The sequence below is a fragment of the Aspergillus nidulans genome, chromosome III (genome assembly GCF_000011425.1).
Source record: "Aspergillus nidulans FGSC A4 chromosome III".
In the NCBI taxonomy this organism is placed as follows: Eukaryota; Fungi; Ascomycota; class Eurotiomycetes; order Eurotiales; family Aspergillaceae; genus Aspergillus; species Aspergillus nidulans.
The window spans coordinates 2,630,561-2,649,245 of record NC_066259.1 but is presented as its reverse complement, the minus strand read 5'-3'; the positions used below and the strand labels follow the sequence as shown (position 1 = coordinate 2,649,245).

The following is an 18,685-nucleotide window of genomic DNA, read 5'->3' as shown; positions in this document are numbered from 1 at the left end:
AGAGCAACATTGGCACCAGCTTCAGCCAGACCATCGGCAACTGCGAGGCCAATACCAGCAGCGGCGCCGGTGACAATCGCCGTTTTGCCTTTCAGAGAGAACATGGCCATCAGGCTGGGGTGCGCAGGAGCTTCGGTGTTCCCGTGGACAAAGTGTCCAGTCGCATCGATAGGCGCGCCAGACATTGTATGGGACTCGTACGGTGGAAGGCCTAGAAGAAAGCAGACAGAGAAGAACGAAACAGACCGAGGGGAAGAGGCGTGGACGATGGTTGCAAAGGTCAGGCCAACCACCTTTTATAAACAAACGGGGGTGTCCCCACGGACTCGCGCCTACGTAGGCTCCTTCACTCATTATCCCCTCCTTCACCGGTTCCAAGCCTACGAACCCCACCATCCGCAAGCTGACACCTTTTAGCGATCATCCCGCTGTACTTGGACCGAAGTGTGCATCATGGCTCTCCACTCTCGAGACCTTCGATTCAGCGTCGCTCGCAGAATGCGCTATGTATGCAACCTTAGATTAGCGCATTGGCGATACAGACGTGAGCCAGCAGCTAGGTATCCAAGTCCCTGGAGGCGCCAAGATGAAGCATCGCTCTAAGTTCCAGCGGTATTATTGGGCAGATCTCGTGTGCTCCGAAACGTACGCTACTCCAAAGCGTGCTCCAGTCTCGTTCTCTCCACCAGAATCGTGATTAAAGGACCAATTCCAACAAACATCAAGAATGTAAAATTGAAGAGTCTCCTACAGTCTAAGCGTCGTTTGCAAGACGCTCAGATCATGTCATGACGGTAAGATTATATCGTCTGGTAAGCCCTTTGACGGAGAATACTCTGTGAAGTACCGCTACCAGGTCTCGGCGTTATGTTTCTCCGAGGTTATCCGAGGCGTGATAAATGATTACTAATACTTTAGGTGCCCGTCTCTCTAGTGCAGACATCATCTCGAGACTGTACAGCTCACAATAAGCTTGTCATTAGGTTTCCACAAAGTGAGCAAGCGAGACGGTGGCGAAGAGCTCTAGTTGTGACTCCATGACTCTTATTCATTGCAATCTTGAATTACCCTGATAGTATTTTCGTCAATTGATTCGTTTAAAGCCTCTGGCTGCGGCATTACTTTACTATACCTAGCCTAGCTACACTGCTGAATGCTAACTAGAGACGTCATTGACTGCACGTTAGATCGTAAGTGAGGTTAAAAAACGAGCTGATGCTCTCATAAGTGAGACTGCTCTGTGCTCACAACCCTGCAATCACTTATTTATGCTTCCCGTCAACAATGCTACAAACGCTTTCCCCTCAACTCTCCTCCGTGTTATTGGACAACCAATTAACAATCCAAGGGTCTCTTGTCGATACATACCATCTTGAAAGCCAACTTGCATAGGTATTGACCTGTTTACCGAAGGGATGGACTATCATCGCATTCCTCACGCCTTTGGGCGCAATGCGGGCACATTCCTCCGGCCTCTTCAACAACAACCGCCCTCGCCCAGCCTGAGATGGCTTTTCCGCCACCATCATCATGCTCATGTCTGTCTCTCATCTCTAAGCCTACGTCTGGCCAAGCATTGCAGCAGTGCGGCATATTTTCGAACGTCCAGGGCTAGGCACACCCCGGGAGTGAGAGGAAAGAATTGGCAGCTGGGATAAGGTACGCCGTTTGACTGCTTCGTTGCGAGACTTGCCTGTCACCATTGCAGGGGCGAAGGGGCATCATGATAGCGTTGACAACGGCCGTCGCGATAGCGGTTACCTGCTCAGTTATTTTCATGGTTTCTGCAGTGGTAATTACTATCATCTGGATCAAGATCCGCCAGGAACGGAAATCGCTTGCAATCATACGCCACCCCCACGGACCTTACGCTCATGGACTCTCGACCTTCCCAGCAGAAACATTCACTGAGCTATCACGCGAAGAAGGCTCTGCCCTCAGACAGTATGGCCAGCTGCCATATGGTAGACCAACTGAATGGGGTCTGTTGGCTTCAAGAGAGAGCCTGGACCCATCTGGTGGCGACAAGTCGCCAATTAAGCTGCTGAAAAAGACGCGCAGCTTCTCCCTGAAACACTCCATATCGTCGAAGTCGAAGCGAGAACCGAAAAACCTGGCCAAGCCAGCATCCTTAGTAGCTTTGGAAGAAACTTCAGAAGATCCTCAGTCTCAGGTGTCAGCTTCGAAAGAGAACTTGATTGTATCAGCGGTTGACGGGGTACTGGAGCTTCCAGCAGAGACAACACCCCGGCAAACACCAGAGAAGGAGGAAGGTCAGCCGAGTACGGCTAATACCATTCGCCCTGTTTCGGGCGGCTGGCCGTTGCTTCGCCAGACAGAACGCCCAAATGCTCTGTTCCCTGTTTTCGAGGATCATCACGAAGGCACTGGAACCAACGGAACCCGGGTTCGAGGTGGCAGCATCACTTCCCAAACACCTGGGATGGCACCAGACCAGCCCGTTCCACCCCCTCCTTGTGCGTATCCTCCGAACCGTTTCCGCTTATCAAAGAATGACTCGATTCGGTTCTCGTCTGTCAGCATTGAAACAGCCGACAGCTCAATTCTAGACGAGAGCCGAAGGACATCCGCGAATGTCGATGGCAGTCTCTCATCTCCGGCGTTGCCTCCCTGTCCCACGTTTATGCCATTCAGTGCAAATGATGTTGGAAAAGAGTGTGACCGCCTGAGCTTTGCGGCCAACGGAGCCCCATATATCTTCCCTCCCAGTTCTCCTGCGCGCAAAGGACAAAGAGTGGACGAGCGTTCCCCCCCTCGTCGCAGCTTGACTGCGTGTGGCCCTACTCGCTCGTCCGAACGAGTTAGCCCACCACCAAGACGGAGCGAATCTTTGTCTGCCAGGCAATCTCTGGACAATACAGCCAGAGCATACCTTGATTTGGACCATATTCCACCGCTGAATACCAGGAACCGCAATAACGGCTTGCTACCGCAATTTACTCAATTGCAGCGCCACTCAATGCATGCCAGTTTGCCAAGGGACAACGATCCTTTTTACAATGGAACGGACACTCTATACAGTTTCACATATCACCCACAGACCACGGGAAGACGAGCGAGTAGCTTTCAGCCACAAGAAACACCGTCTCAGATCGCAAACAGTCATCCGAGGCTGCCGTTGACATCCGCTATGAAAAGTAGCGGGCAACGAAAAGGACACAGACGACAGAACTGTGTACGCATCTCCATTCATCCACCAATCACTTTCGGTGGACCTGCGTTCTCCCCAATGGTTGAAGAACCAGAAGACGCCGAAGAATTGAACAATCGCCGTTCCGAGATATCTGACCTGTCCACATCAAATATTTCACGAAATTCCAGTGTGTCCGCCATGTCCACCACGAACAGAAGCAGCTTCCAGAGTAACAAGTCAGACCGTCCAAGCTCGCGAATAGTTGATGTGGCCACAGACAAGCGGATTGACTCTTCCGGTAGTCCAGTCAAGAAGAAAAGGCATACACAACAAGAACCAGCTTTTGCCAACGCGAAAGCATTACCTGAAATTTTCACAAGCTTGCCAACAACCGTAGAAAAAGATAGCTTGTCTCAGACTCCATCTCCGGAGCGTAACCCGCTCATATGGAAAATTCCGTACCAAGCCTCGCCCACTTCGCTTGAGAATCCGCCAACTCCTGGAAGTCCTCGCCGGTCAGCAGTTATGGGCCCGCGCACCCAACCCAGGCCCGCACGCAATAGCTATCAATCGCTGATTCCGTCTGGGGATACCAACAAACCATCCTCTCCGCCATCAATCCGCCCTACTCGCAATAATACCGTGAAGGATACACGCAGAAAGCAGTCCCCCTCACCAAGACGAGCCAAGAGTGAAGCAAAAGAGCGAATATCACCGTCCAGCCACACTCAGAACGGCAAACGGTCTAGTCACGCCCCGACCAGTGACATATCTAGTAACACTCAGTCAAAGATTGCAGGAACACAAGTTAGCGCCATCGTCCCAATTTGGGAAGATCGAAACAAGAGTGAAGTACAGAAGACGCCGCGACGGTCAACGGTCTCTCTCGTCTATGATCCTCTCAGCCTAAACGAGAAGAGTGATATCTCCCCCAAGCGCAGTCAAGCTGATAGGCTAGCGCGCATGTCTAGCTTCAAGAACTCCAAGCGTGGCTGTACGACTCCAGCGAGAAAGACTGTCGGGTTGGGTATTGGTGCGGCAACGCCGGGGAGTCTGTACGACGGGGATGGCTTCTTGAAGGAGTAACAGCTTGGATGGATGGTATTTAGCTTCTGAATTGGCGTCGTTTTATTATTCCCCGTCTTATTTATTCTCACGAGGAGCACTTTCGACTAGTTAGTAATTGGACAATATCTCTCTTCAACTTGAATGCCCATGAATCTCTACATATGACGACCAAGTCAACTTCAGCTCCAGGTCTTTTTTTTGTGACAAAGTGATCAATCTGTCCGCCTCCACTTCGTCTCTTCCCCATCCACACCAGCATCCCCATCAGCACCATCATGCTCATCCCTCTCTTCCTCTCTCGTCCTCACACTCCCCGCCCCGGGACCTAGCCCACTCCCCATACCCGGAAAACTCGGCCCTTCTCCCTCTCCAATCCAATTTCCTTCTTCGTCAAAGAACTCATGCATATTATCCGCCGTAATCCACCCAGAGCTCCCATCCACAGGAGGAGGTAACCCTCCCTCCTGGCCTGCACCAGGAAAGACAAGCCCCGAAGCAAACGCACCGCTATCCTGATCTTCTTCTTCGACAGGATCCGGATGAAGGTTTGCGCATGCTGAGACAGCATTGTAAAGCTTCTGAGTCTCGGTCTCTTCCCCTTCTGGCGTGATTGCCGGTGTTGGCGGGACGATCGTCACAGTGAGACTCTCCTCCTCGTCTGATTCTTGCGGGAAGGATGATCCCGAGGCGGGTTTCGCGATGTGCATGTACAGCCCCTGGACTTCGACTTCAACAGGAGGATCCTGCGGTTCGGATTGTGATGAAGTGGGGACTTTGAGGCGTTGAATTGCGTGCAGCGAAATGGAGCGGTAGGGGATTGAGAGGCCCTTTGAGATACTGGTGTTGTAGACAAAGAATTTGCTGCACGAACTCCTGTTAGTTTATCCAATATTTCATGTGAATAAGGAGAAAGGATGTCAAAACATACTCCGAAGTAACCCAAATCTCCAGCCCTTCAATCACGACTGCCTCCTCAGATTCGTCTTCAGCATCACCCTCGCCATTGCTTTCGTGCATTCCAGGAGCTGACCCGTTGACTTCCCCAGAAGGCCACAGGGATTTCAGTTCAGTTGTTGAGGTGAGGTCGCGCTTCAACGCATGTAGACTGCACTGCGAGGCATTGTAGTAGAGAATTGTGCGGTCGTGGAAGGATTCTGGGGTGCGCGATTGGTAGGTATCAATGGATACGAAGCTGTCGGCGTTTGGAGGCGAGGATAGAATTTCCATGGTGGCTAGTTAAAGCGCCGGTTAAAGACAATTGTCAAAGCTGGGATTCAAAGTTGAGGTGCAGCGAAGCTTGACGGCGGAGACTGGCGGGGAGCGGAACCACGCAGACTAAGTACTCCCTACCTAGGGACATAAGACATAGTGCAAATGCGAAAAGACAGTATTACATGTTAAATTGCTTAATTGAGACTTGCTCACGAAAATTTTGAACGGGTAATGTTTGGCCGTATCATCATATTAGCATAATCTGCGTGTCGTCCATCGTCCAGAGTTCATTATATACGTTAAGTAGCTAGCTATCACTAACAAATGAGCTCTGTGTAGCTTATTCTCGTGATTGCTCTGCTGTTGCTTCTGCTGTTGCTTCTGCTGCTGGAACGGCAAGAGTCCCACTGCGCGAGGCCTCTCAGCCTCCTTGATTGACTTGGCAATTATATACGCAGTTATTCACTGCTGCTGCCTGTAAACTGGCCATGGGCGGCGCATCTGGTATTTACAACGGATGCATACATCGGTGATCATTTCAAGTCGAGCCCCCCAAATGCCCTATCTAGCTCTTCGCCTTCATTCCTCGGAGCCATAGATGGTAACCTTGCCGCTGCAGAGTCCGGCGCGGCACTATCCAGTAAGCTCTGACTTGGCTGGCTCTGAGAGGATTGATGCGTCGCATTGCTCGGCTGCAGAAGCTTCTCATCACGATCAAGCCATCCAGGAGCTACGCGGCGTTTCTCTGCAAGTTCTCGCGCAGCTATTGACTCCTCCCATTGCTTGATCGCCTGGTCCGCATCTGTCTTTGTCTTCTTCAGATGCTCCTCGAGGGCTTTGCATGAGGCGAGGATATCCTCCGGTGTTGCGGCGTGCTCGCCGCTAGCTGAGATGACGTAGCGAGGTTTAGCGTCTGGGTTGTTTGGGTCGACAGTGACAGACGGAGGGAGCGTTGACGGAACGGATCTATAGGTGTATGGGAGGGTGACTGCAGTAGGGAGGTTGATGAATGGGGAAACGGTTAATGGAACCTGGGCGAGGAGTGGATGGGGGCCTGCTTCGTTAGTTGGAAACCCGGGGCATGCGGGGAGCGTGAGGTAAACGCACGGTATGATTCGTACATCATGCTCGTGGGGAGATATGCAGAATGATAAAAGTGATGAGGAACTGGAGTCGGATAGGTTCTTGGAGAAAGCTGAAATGGGTGGGTGTACTCCGTAGATAATCCCCTAACACCTGTCGGCGTTACGATATGTACTACTGCACAGAGGGGGTGTCGTAATTATAGACTACAAAGCTTCAGGGTCTCGGGCTTTTTGATGAAATCGGTCTGCCTGCAATAATACGAGTGCTGCCTTGGGCCTGGATCTCACTTAGATTTGTTGATGTGCTGATTAAGTCCGCTAGCCTGTCTCCATCTCAGCTCCAGCGTTGATCTTCTTTGTGCTCTCTAACCACCATTCTTCAATTTCTTCCCTCTCCTCCTCAACCCACATTTCACATCTCCTTTGATAGCCGCGACAGAACATGCTTCTCGAGCAGCCTATCGCGTGATCAACAAGAGAAGCTGTTCCTGAACCGAAACTCGCCCTGACGGTCTCTGTCGTGTGTTCGAAAATCCGCCGCGCTTAACCCCACCGCCGCCAACCCAACGTCTCTCCCCTTTTCCGACTCTCGCCTCCCCGCCCCGGCTGTTCTGTCTTGGTGTGTTCACGAGCAGTCTAGGTTCTTGCGATTTGTCTTGCCAGATAATTCTCGCCATTGCCCAAGATGGATCGGAATCTAGCGCGCGCTGTGGCCGATAAGCAGCCGGTTCCGGAAATTGATTTCACCCTGCATGTCATGGAAGATGGCACCCAGGTGTCCACCCTAGAACGTGTTGTCAAAGGTGTGTGCTATTGATTCAACTTTTGGTGATACCGCAGCTGAACATTGATGTTTCCTCAGAGGTGCAAGCACCCGCCTTGAACAAACCATCAGACGATCAGTTTTGGGACCCCGAAGAACCAACGAAACCTAATCTCCAGTTTCTCAAGCAACACTTCTATCGGGAGGGTCGCCTTACCGAGGACCAGGCGCTATGGATTATACAGGCGGGTACTCAAATCCTGAAGTCGGAGCCCAACCTGCTGGAAATGGACGCGCCCATAACTGTGTGCGGTGATGTTCACGGGCAGTACTACGATCTGATGAAGCTGTTTGAGGTGGGAGGAGACCCTGCTGAGACGCGTTATCTTTTCCTGGGCGACTATGTCGATCGAGGCTACTTCAGTATTGAGGTGAGTTCCCTGCCTCTAATCACTCGGCCTGTCTGACCTTTTCAGTGTGTCCTGTACCTATGGGCACTGAAGATCTGGTATCCGAATACACTCTGGTTGCTTCGCGGCAACCACGAATGTCGACACTTGACAGATTATTTTACTTTCAAGTTGGAATGTAAGCATAAATATAGCGAGCGCATCTATGAAGCCTGCATTGAGTCGTTTTGCGCGCTGCCGCTGGCGGCGGTTATGAATAAGCAGTTCCTCTGTATTCACGGTGGTTTGAGCCCTGAACTGCACACTTTAGAAGACATCAAATCGGTATGTTACGCGATGCTGAATACTTCAACAGGGTCAGGCTAACCTGCCTAGATCGATCGATTCAGAGAACCCCCAACTCACGGGCTCATGTGCGATATCCTCTGGGCCGATCCTTTGGAGGACTTCGGTCAAGAGAAGACTGGCGACTACTTTATTCATAATAGCGTTCGAGGGTGCTCCTACTTTTTCTCATACCCTGCCGCGTGTGCTTTCCTCGAGAAGAACAACTTGCTCTCAGTCATTCGAGCTCACGAGGCTCAGGACGCGGGATACCGCATGTACCGCAAGACGCGGACTACAGGATTTCCCAGTGTCATGACCATTTTCAGCGCACCGAACTACTTGGATGTATACAACAACAAAGCCGCCGTCCTGAAATACGAGAACAATGTCATGAACATCCGACAATTCAACTGCACCCCTCACCCTTACTGGCTTCCCAACTTCATGGATGTGTTCACCTGGTCTCTGCCGTTTGTCGGTGAGAAGATTACCGACATGCTTATTGCCATTCTCAACACTTGCTCCAAGGAAGAGCTTGAAGACGAGACACCCTCTACCATCTCCCCTGCCGAGCCGTCTCCACCGATGCCGATGGACACAGTGGATACAGAGAGTACCGAGTTCAAACGACGTGCTATCAAGAACAAGATTCTCGCCATTGGCCGGTTGTCTCGAGTCTTCCAAGTGCTGCGTGAGGAGTCTGAACGTGTTACGGAACTTAAGACCGCGGCTGGAGGTCGACTTCCTGCCGGTACTTTAATGCTTGGTGCGGAAGGAATTAAGCAAGCCATCACGAACTTTGAAGATGCCCGCAAAGTTGATTTACAGAACGAACGTCTCCCGCCTTCTCACGATGAGGTCGTCAGACGAAGCGAAGAGGAAAGACGCATCGCCCTTGACCGCGCCCAACACGAAGCTGATAACGATACTGGCCTTGCCACAGTTGCAAGGCGCATTAGCATGTGAGTTTTATTGTCCTCGTGCGGCTATCAACTGCTAATAAACCATAGGTCCGCCGGATCAGGAAAATCCCGTCGACAACGAGACGGTAGTCGGGACTAGAACATATGACGAAAATTGGATATTAACCCCGACTTGGTCTATTCCCCTTATAGACACCATCTAACACGAATTACTCCCTCAATTGTTGTAGTCTGCTGCTTTTGGACCTGTATGGAATCCCCATCTCATAGGACGGGGTTAATGTCAGGAAGAAGGGCGTTTGTCTAGGCATTGGAACGACTATGATATGATGAGCTCCACCTGCGCCTTTCTTTTGTCCGATGAGATATACGAAGCTGTACTTGATATTTTTACTGAGATGCAAGCTCGTGGGGCTATGTATATCCTGCACACAAGCTCCAACGTCTGCGACGCTGGCATATGAGTTGATGAATCATACTATGAAAGTCTCTCTTTTTCTTTCATACACCATCTAAAACACCTCGTAAAATGCATCCGCTAAGTATGCTTCTGTAGGGCTACCGCGCAGTCACGGGTCCTGGCCCATCTGCCAAGACCGGCTCTGACTTGAACCTCTTCAAATGGAGAATCTCCGGCGCCCTCCCTCTTCTCAACTACACATAGCTTTTCTCAATGCCTCTCAATCTTCGCAGCTCGTTTCCCAGGAGCCTACGGCGTAGGAGAGGTTCAATCGCGAGTACTATTCCCCCGTGTTCATCCTGCGCAACTACCCAACAGCGCCGAAACCTCTCCACGCGTCGGGAGCCCTGCTCCGCTCCTCGGTTCCGAACGCAAGCGCACCTACATAAATCGTCGCCAATATCACGTCTCAATTCTCTTGCAAGGCCAGGTGCAAAACTATACTCGACCGCCCCAACAACTGCTCACACAGCCCGCCATGTTCCCTTGCGGTTAAGGGAGGTGTACGAGTCGCTCGTGCAACTTCAGAGCATTGCGCCGGAGCAGGTGAATCTGAGTCGGCTGCAGCTGGCGCTAAGAGGACTGGAGACTGAGGAGCCTTTAATCAGGGTTGCGGGTGGGTTCATCTTGCCTTAAATCTCTAACCTACGACAAGTTGGGTTGAGCTGGCTGGACTGTTTCTTTGCTGACTTGTTGGATGCGTAGTTCTGGGTTTGAACGATGTTGTTGCCGCGAGGAAACTGGTCAGGCTCTTATTGGCTGATCCTTTGAAAGAGAGGGAGGATTGGGAGGATATGTTGGATTCGGTGTCTGAAAATGGAGATTTGGAGAGGGGGTTGCTGATTAGGTATGCCATAAGTCATGGCATCCTACATTTACGTTCGCAGTGAGTTAGCTAACAAGCGCAGATACGGAGAAGTGTCGGAGAGTATCTCGAACCACCTCGTCCCTACAATCTCGGTACCGTCGCAGATCCTGAAGAAGGCGAGGCTTGAAATCCTGGTTACAAGTCTAGGCGCGCAGACGGATATGTCTGGAGCAAGATTAACCGCAGATGCGTTCCTTGTGCCGACAGTGACAATCCGGACCTCGCATACGGGACGGCATAATATGGTGCGATATCCGGTACATAGGAGTATTGTGTGCGCGCAAGGAGTTGACGGGCTACTTGCCTATAGTGGGTTGATTGCTCAATCGGACCTTAGGAAGGAAGCGGGTTCTATATTTGCGGCTGTCGAGCTAGAGGGTTCCGGGCTCGCTATCAACGATGACCGGCTTTCTTTTGTGGATACCAACAAGGCCGCCGAAGCCTTGGATAAGTTCCGCGAGTCTGTACGGAACGCGGCTCTGTACGAGCGTGGATGGAACAGCAGTGGTGTGCAGCCGGTTATAGACTGGTTATCGACTGCTCGGAATGAAGAAGGGTCTCTGAATACATCTTTGAGGTCATTAATAACGTCGCTAATCGACGCCGCCGAGCAGGGCGTAGTGACTGAGGAGACAAGAAGATCCCAGGAACAGGAAGAAGCCTCTGTGCCGGATGTCGTACGAGTGAGCATGGATCAGGTTGTGTCCGCGTGGGCTGAAAAATCGCATGCAGAACTGCGCAGCGCGCTTGAGGAAGGGTTCGCGACTAGATCATGGCACGGTCTGGCATGGTGGAAGCTGTTCTGGCGCGTTGACGACGTGGGCATGATTACGTCGGAGATTCTGGAGAAGAGCTACCTGCGTCGCGCTGAGAAGGACGTTATCTGGACCGCTGGTCAACTCGAGCAGGCTGGCCTGCGAGAGCCATCAGAGGAGGCCTTTATTACTACAGAAGAACCCACGGAGGTGGCCATAAATGTTGACAACGGCAGTCAAAATGTCGCCGTCTCTGTCGTGGAACCTCCGGAAGAGGGAGAAGAAAAAGTGCCATGGCCCACTCAAATCGCGAAAAGCCGTGAACAGCTTCTCACTACAACAGTACCATCACTGCAGGCAATGGCGCAACGTCTAGTCCTCTTCAGCATCTCGACAACCTCACTATGCACCGCACTCTCCGTTCTGACCTCTGTCTCTTTACCGACAGCATCAGTATACGAAACCGGCACCATCGCTGCTGTTGGTCTGATCTACTCGTTGCGACGGCAGCAGCGGAAGTGGGAAGTCGCGCGGGCATTCTGGGAAGAAGAAGTGCGTGATAACGGTCGAATGGCCCTGCGCGAGACGGAGGAACAGCTGCGCAGGACTGTGCGCGATGGCGGAAAGGTCCGGTTTCCTGTAACAGCGCATGAGGCCCGCGATGCCATCAAGCAAGCCCGCGATGCGCTCAACAATGTACACTAGCCCGATACCTAACTCAGAAATATGCATGTACCATAATCAACTCTGATCTTCCTGTAGTCATCAGCTCCGTCTTTCGGCTTTCCTTCAGCACCTCGTAAATCAGGAAAGCTCCACTGCCCCCTCTGGAACACCCTGCCAACTGCGCAACCTCCTTCCCAGAAACCGCATTATTGGTATCATCTCCTCCCGGCTCCGCGGCATCGTATCCCCGCGCCTCCTATATTCATGAACCTCCACGAAACTGTAGACGTCCTTTGTCCTTTTCACCGCAGACTCCGTCACGACTTCCGAGTCCCGTCCGTGAACCAGCAGGATAGGCGTCCGGCTTTTCCCCGTCCCATCATTCTGGACCTTTCCGGTCAGTGAGAGGGGATATGGAGCCCCTACTGAAATGATTCCGCCCAGTTCCCCTCGCTCAAAACCAGATTCGGACTGCTCGTTCAGTGTCTGAGCAAGCACAAGTCCAACCATCCCCCCCTGTCCAAACCCCCAAATCAGAATCTCCTGTAGTCTATACCCGCACTTGCTGACAAGAACATCTCTGATCACTGTATTCAAGAGTAGCTTCGTAGACTTTTCAAATCCCGCATCCATGTCCAACGCCCCACTGCGTGAGTCGAAATTGATGTCGTCGCCCCAGTGGAACCCGGGCAGATCGAAGGGGAGTGGACTCGGCGCGCGGATTGTCAGTACTGTTGTCTCGGGAAGGGAAAGTTGAGATGCGAGGTTTGTGAATGGCGTGTGCGTATCGCCGAGGCCATGGAGGAGGAGAAGAATATTGGGTGGCGGTCGGTTCGGTGTGCTCTGAGGTGGTGGGGTGAGGGTGAATGTTAGGGAGGAGGGAAAGTCGGATGAGGTTGGGATTCGAGTTGGCATTTTGTTGTGAGCTGTTCCAGTGTGTTCTTGAATTGAGGCGTGAAGAAAGTATCTTATGTCGATTAGTTCACAGGTGGATGGAGCTAAGGTCAACTCTATGGTGGAGAGGCATAGAATTAAGGTTGAATGTACTGGTAATTACCGTACATAATTATTACCAAAGTATACATATATCACACCACCGTACCAGAATATACATTGCTGGCCAACAGTGTTAAGACACCATCAATAGACTGCGTTTCAGCGGCAAAAATTCTGCATCAGTGGACCACACTAGGAGGATTGGAAGCTGCGCATACTGACGGAACGTGACTAGAGCACTTTGTCGGGCCAGCAAGAGCTTCTGTTTGATATATGCGCAGTCCCGACCATGAATGTCCTGGAGTATTCCAGACCACTTCAAGGCCCATACATAGCATTCACATCGTTTTTCGTGATATATATCCCCCAGATCTGGATCAAAATGGTTAACTAGATCACGCAAAGAATCAGCATCTTACTAAAAGTGGCTTTACCTAGCCTCATCCCAGCTCGTCCAATATCGAAATGTCTAAGATTTGGCAAACTTGTTGGCTTGCTGCAGAACAGTTGCTTCATTTCTCAGGGTAGGTGGAAAAGCAGTACTTTTCGAAGACTGCACCTTCAGAGTTAGCCCTGCAGAATAGAGAAATGACCTCGTTTATCTTTTTTATCTATACTCACAAAACAATAGCACATGATTCGAGTATGAGCTTGCGCAAGGTTTCAGCATAGGAACGGATCCAGGCAGCTATGTATCATGCGCAAAGCTGTAACTAATCAGACGGAAATTCCTAGACAGGGGAAGTGGATATAACGTAAGTATAGCTACAACAGGTTTCTAGGGGTCAATGTCTCGAGGTATCCAGGCAATAAAGAGATATTGCTTCTGTCGAAGCCAGCTAGATTTCGATATTTCACGCACAGTCATTGAACAGCTATTTAGGTGATCAGTATAACATCATGTAACTACAAGATACTATCGTCCTGTTCCCTAGTGTCAAATATGGAGAGGGATAGCACGATATATGAACATAATGTACGCGAACATTATGGAGGACCGCGCCCCAGAGTTCGAGAAAAGCGGCATTCTCTTAGCACTGCACATAGAGACAGGTATTCTAATGGCCGAGGAAACGAGATTATGCAAGGCACAATAATTAATGTTCCGTTTCAACAGCTAACTTCTCGTTGTGGGTCGTGCTCTGCTCTGTCAGCGTAGTAGGAATCATCTATACAGTATCCTCTCAGTGGGATCTCTTCCATGCTTAAATAGAAACAACGTCGAAACACAGACATACTAGCTTCCCAATCATTCACATGAATGAGTATCTGACAGAAACTCACCCAAGTGCGTGATTCCTGGCGTCTCCCACACGCCCAGGAACGGGGACCGATCGCACCGCCACAATGAGCCTCAGGGATGATTTCTTTACGATCTCAGACGTATTAACGTAACGTACGAGGGCGGAGCAGAGTATGTGACTTTGAAGAGCTATGGTATTGCGAATCCCTGTGAGATGTTAGGCGGGTTGGTTGAGTGATAAGTGGCCGAGATGGCGAGCTACAAGGATCAGGAGCTCAGCCAAGTAAGCATCGTTCTTGGAATGCGAGAACGTTTGAAGGAGTGCTATTGCTCGACCAGAGAGGAAAAGGCCGCTTTCTTGAGTGCCAGTGGGAAGAAAGACATTATAAGCCGGCAGCGCGCAGCGCGCAATAAGAAGTCTGCTGTTTTAGGAAGGTGAGGAAGTCGTATAGAGCCGTTGGAGTTGGAGGCTGAATCGACACTGTCATGAAAATAATGAGGTAATCTGAATAGAGCCAGCATGTCAAGGCCCATTAACTCGGTCCCAGACATACTTTGATCCGTCCAGTAGGAATTTGGTCGAATCGAGGTGCGTTGGTGCGCTTGTGTAGTCTATACTTGGTGATCTGCGCCACCGGGAAGGGAATGGTGGACCATGTCCCAGTCGAATTCTTCTACTACTGTACCGTACTCCGTAGCTACACTCACCATCCTCCTCATTACACTCATTCTCTTCGTGAATCCCTAGTCTTCACCTGATAGGCTTCTATTCAGCGGCTCATCATCCCTGTCACATCTCATTACTCTATTTTCCACTTGCTTCTTTCCGCGTCTCTTCCTAATCCTTGACTTCTTACGTTCATCTCGGTCTTTCTTCCCCTGGCCGTCACTCAACAACAGCCAGTGAATCCGTCAAACAATCCATGGAGATCCGCTACGCGTTCTGTTAACGATTGATTTTTCGCGCTTCTCGTTTTCAACTCCCGGGAGAATCTGCTTCTTGCTGTTTTGCTGGCCTGCCTCATTCTCGGCTGTGAGCGTTACTGGGTCGCCCGTCTACTACATCCGGGCAGCCTCACTAGATCGACTAGTTGGCCCGTCTCACCCGCTTTTTAGTTTTACTCCATCTCGACCTCTTCTACTCCGTACCTCGCATCGCCTCTTCCTAGTTCTCTTGTCGCGCGTCTCTTCTCCTCGTCCTGGTAAGTCCGCTAATCTCATCTTGTTCTTTCTTTTATCTTCGTTTTCTGTACTCGCTCTGTACCGTCCTGCATTGCATCCTGCGGCCGTGCTTTTTCTTTTCTTTTTCCTGTGCTCTGCGCCTGGGTTTGGGCTTGTCTTGATCTCTTTGGGTCTCTTTTCCTCCTTGCATCCGCCTATCCCTCCAATATTCAGTTTTCCCTTATTGAGCCGGTTGACCTACGGCTCTCATCCTGCCAATTGAATGGCGTCCGCGCTCTCCCATGCTTTCCACTCCTTGTCTGGTTACCTCTTGAGCCGCCAAGCGCTTTAATTCTAACTCTGTTCATGTTCTGTCACGTTCACTTGGTTCTATCTGTCTTGGCTATTCCTCTTTCTTTTTCTTCCAATTGTCTTGCTCTGTGTTCCTTCTATCACCTTGCTCCCGAGCTCGCTCCCGTGCTTGCTCCCGAGCTTTCCCTTCCTCTCCCCTGCAGAGTTTCCTGTCCGCGCATCCAATCCTTGGCCTCGACACGCTCTCGTCAACAATTCTGCACAACCCCAAACTAACACAGTCCCAGAGGAAAGCGATGGCAGGAGCTAAACGAAGGCTTGATGCAAGCCACGGCTCAGTCACTCCTTCCACAAATAATACGTCGATCCTTTACAGCAAAGGTGAGTTTATACTTCCTGCGTCTTAGTTCAGCACTAAGTTTCCGTAGAAACTGCTAGCAATGATTCTCCCAACACTCGTGTGACTCGAAACTTACGTTCAAGCCGGGATGCGCGTGCTGGTCAACTTGATAATGCTAAGACTGCCAGCACTACTGCTAGCAGTGACACTAGCAATCAAAATATCAGCGCCACTAACAATACCACCCCCAAGCACGGCAGCAATCGGCCGTCGCGCATCATAACGCTCAAATATAGCTCTGGCAAGGTCAGTTCCTCGAAGGAGATAAACCGCGCAACGCCTGCAACTCCTCTGACTGCCACACCTGCCTCCGGTGCTTCCACCAGCACTCGTGAAACACGGAACAGCCGAGCACGGGCTGCCGCTGGCCCCCCTGCTGTTCCTGCGGCTCAGCCTAATTCCAGCCGGACTGATCCCGCACCTTCTGCCATTGCGGCTCCCGAGACCCCTCGAACTAAGCGTGCCAAACGCGGTTCGGTGACCGAAGAATCCCCCAGAAGTACGAGGCAATCGACAAGACTGAGAGGTCATGCTCATGACACGCCCACAGAAAATGGGGTCACCGACTCTAAACCATTGGATGCAAGCCCATTGGCTCCTGGTGCCGCCAATACCAGAACTAGAAACCGTAATCGGCATAACGTCGATGCTGGTGCCAATGTATCTACTCGCAGTCGCCCACCAACCTCAGCCGCCAAATCCCCACCGCCTGAAGATACTGCCTCAGAAGCGGCTGAGGCGTCTAACCTAGCAGATGTGGAGACTTCACATACTGCAGAATCTGCGTCATCCGGGGGAGAATCGCCAAAAGGGACTGTGTCTTCCGCTCATCGGAACCACGAAGAGGAGCACCCAGCGGCTGATGCCGAGGAGGAGTTCAAAGCAAAGTCGACCAGGTCTAGTCCAATCATGTCACGGAAACGAAAATCTCTCGATTCAGATGAGCAAGGTGGTATCTTTACTTCCAGCTCACCAACTAAGAAGCCGAAAGTAGAGGCAGCCGCGCTCGACCGTGCATCAGAATCAACACTCCAGATTGGCGATGAGCGTAAATGGGAAGGTTCACTTAATCAACCGGATGATGCTACCGCATCCAAAGAGGATGAAGGATCCCGCCAACTAACTGAAGAGGCTGACGATTCAACCACGCCGGACAACGTTGCTGAGTTAGCTACTGCTAAAGCAACCCGTGGAGGCCGCAATCGGGGCCGAGGTCGAGGGGCGCGCAACAGAACTTCGGCACGCTTTGGTGTAAACAGGCGAGGACGTGGTGGCACTCGTGCTGCGCGGTCTGCGCGCACTGGACGTCAAAATGACCGGTCGAGTGATATAGAATTTGAACGGTCACCGTCCCCAAGTGCTGCCACTCAGAAATTGAGAGACCGTCAGCGCGAGCTGGACAAGGCTTTTAGAAGGGTGGCCGCCGCGCAGCGATTGGCCTTGGCAGTACTCGCTACGCAGTCTGAGAAGCGCATTGCTCGCGACAAAAACGCGCATAAAGCTGTTCCTGAATATGAGGAGGTCAGCTTGATTTTGAAAACGCATTTGCGTGAAAAGCAAGATACTTTGAGACGAGAATACGATCTCAAGGTAGCACAAGAGAACAGGATCTATCAAGCCAACAAAGAAGCTATTGAGGAGCGATGTCGAGTGAGTTCATGCGCCCCGTTATTATTGCATTTCTAACGATCTTTAAGGCGTCCTCCCGTTACATTCAAGAAGAACATCTTCTTGCAAGTCATGGGGAGTACATGACGTTTATCGAAGGACGTCGCGCGGCTGAAGATGACGAGCACACTGAGGTATTTTGTCCGCTCAGTGACATGGTCGAGGCTAATTGATTATACAGACCGACGGCTCTGAAACGGAAAATGACCGCGGACGACGGGTTCCTGTTGTGCGCGAAGTATATAGAGGGTTTAATTCCTCGTTCGTGCGTGACCCTGCTGGAGCAGCCGCATATGAACGTGCTGCTTTCGGCTGGGATGACTTCGTTCAACGAGCCAAGCTCGGCGATGATATCAATCCACAAATGAAGGAGATACGAGACGCAGGTCCGTTCGCCGGACTCTCAGGAAGTGAGATTATCAACATGTTGTTGGAAGCCACGGGGACTATAGAAATGCCAGATGACGTTCCTGCGAAGGAGCATCATCCCCCACCTTATGCAGATGCGCGGTCCACCGCGCTGACAGCTCTGGCCGACCTTGCGGCGGCCGAGGTGCACCGGCCTGCTCTCCAGCATACCCCCCGGCTCGCAGCTCATCGTACCATACTTCCTCAACCCTCTCAGCCTCAGCCTCAACCTCAACCTCAGCCACCGCCAATACACCATGCGCATCCAGAGCCAAGGCCTTTCTTGCCGCCACCCACCCCTCGGGGCCAACCGAGGCGGCTCCTCCCTGCGGGACAGCAGATTCCGCCGATCAACGAGACGCTTGGCCTTCCTGACCCCTTCTCATCACGCGGTGGACCACCTCAGCTTCCTCCTCCACCAGGGTCCAACTTTCAGCGGCCTCCTTTACCCGGCTACTTGACGGGGCATCACCATCCTAGTATATACTATACGCCACCGCCGCATCGGCCGCCGCCGCCGCCGCCGTATTGATTGTAGTGAATTGCATTTGTACTGAATTTGTTGGCTATCAGAATTCTGGGTTTAGCACGAAAGGCGGTGTAGGTTTGGTTAGCTTTCATGTACTACACAATGAGACATTCACATCTTCAGCTTGTTCACGATGTTTACTCGGGGGCTCAGGATGGCTCACAATGAGTCACAGCGGAGCGGGATGACTGCATAATATGACTCGAGGGCCGAGAGCTCCGCCGCACCTACCGTAAAGCTAAGGCGGTGTGGCGAGCAAGAGCTTTTTTAATCGGTT

The 18,685-nt window shown here is 51.5% G+C and overlaps 7 protein-coding genes across 7 annotated transcripts, besides 2 other annotated features; 4 read left to right on the top strand and 3 right to left on the bottom strand.

The window, feature by feature from the left end:
• Positions 1–7,688: a sequence feature (contig 1.198 1..7688(-1)).
• Positions 103–4,240, top strand: ANIA_09480 (uncharacterized protein; the record flags this gene model as incomplete). The annotated part of the gene is made up of 5 exons (XM_863769.1): positions 103–336; positions 527–645; positions 1,165–1,190; positions 1,393–1,628; positions 1,709–4,240. 5 exons carry the CDS (start codon positions 103–105, stop codon positions 4,238–4,240), a joined length of 3,147 nt encoding a protein of 1,048 aa, XP_868862.1.
• On the bottom strand, positions 4,435–5,478 carry ANIA_09481 (Voldacs domain-containing protein; the record flags this gene model as incomplete). Its single annotated transcript, XM_050611796.1, has 2 exons — positions 5,151–5,478; positions 4,435–5,083 (listed from the first exon to the last, which is right to left on the bottom strand). Exons 1-2 carry the CDS (start codon positions 5,447–5,449, stop codon positions 4,435–4,437), a joined length of 948 nt encoding a protein of 315 aa, XP_050467781.1. The 5' UTR covers positions 5,450–5,478.
• Positions 5,968–6,557, bottom strand: ANIA_09482 (uncharacterized protein; the record flags this gene model as incomplete). The annotated part of the gene is made up of 2 exons (XM_863771.1): positions 5,968–6,422; positions 6,542–6,557. The coding sequence occupies 2 exons, from the start codon at positions 6,555–6,557 to the stop codon at positions 5,968–5,970; spliced, it is 471 nt and encodes a 156-aa protein (XP_868864.1).
• On the top strand, positions 6,939–9,071 carry ANIA_08820 (calcineurin catalytic subunit cnaA; the record flags this gene model as incomplete). Its single annotated transcript, XM_676997.2, has 5 exons — positions 6,939–7,322; positions 7,382–7,713; positions 7,759–8,016; positions 8,068–8,981; positions 9,044–9,071. Exons 1-5 carry the CDS (start codon positions 7,205–7,207, stop codon positions 9,069–9,071), a joined length of 1,650 nt encoding a protein of 549 aa, XP_682089.2. The 5' UTR covers positions 6,939–7,204.
• Positions 7,689–18,685: part of a sequence feature (contig 1.162 773..65002(-1)) that runs on past the window's edge.
• ANIA_08821 (uncharacterized protein) lies at positions 9,616–11,773 on the top strand (the record flags this gene model as incomplete). The annotated part of the gene is made up of 3 exons (XM_676998.2): positions 9,616–10,018; positions 10,108–10,249; positions 10,290–11,773. 3 exons carry the CDS (start codon positions 9,616–9,618, stop codon positions 11,728–11,730), a joined length of 1,986 nt encoding a protein of 661 aa, XP_682090.1. The 3' UTR covers positions 11,731–11,773.
• On the bottom strand, positions 11,830–12,606 carry ANIA_08822 (alpha/beta hydrolase; the record flags this gene model as incomplete). The annotated part of the gene is made up of 1 exon (XM_676999.1): positions 11,830–12,606. One exon carries the CDS (start codon positions 12,604–12,606, stop codon positions 11,830–11,832), a length of 777 nt encoding a protein of 258 aa, XP_682091.1.
• On the top strand, positions 14,181–18,411 carry ANIA_08823 (protein scrC; the record flags this gene model as incomplete). The annotated part of the gene is made up of 7 exons (XM_677000.1): positions 14,181–14,213; positions 14,502–14,519; positions 15,047–15,132; positions 15,693–15,784; positions 15,832–17,453; positions 17,501–17,605; positions 17,653–18,411. 7 exons carry the CDS (start codon positions 14,181–14,183, stop codon positions 18,409–18,411), a joined length of 2,715 nt encoding a protein of 904 aa, XP_682092.1.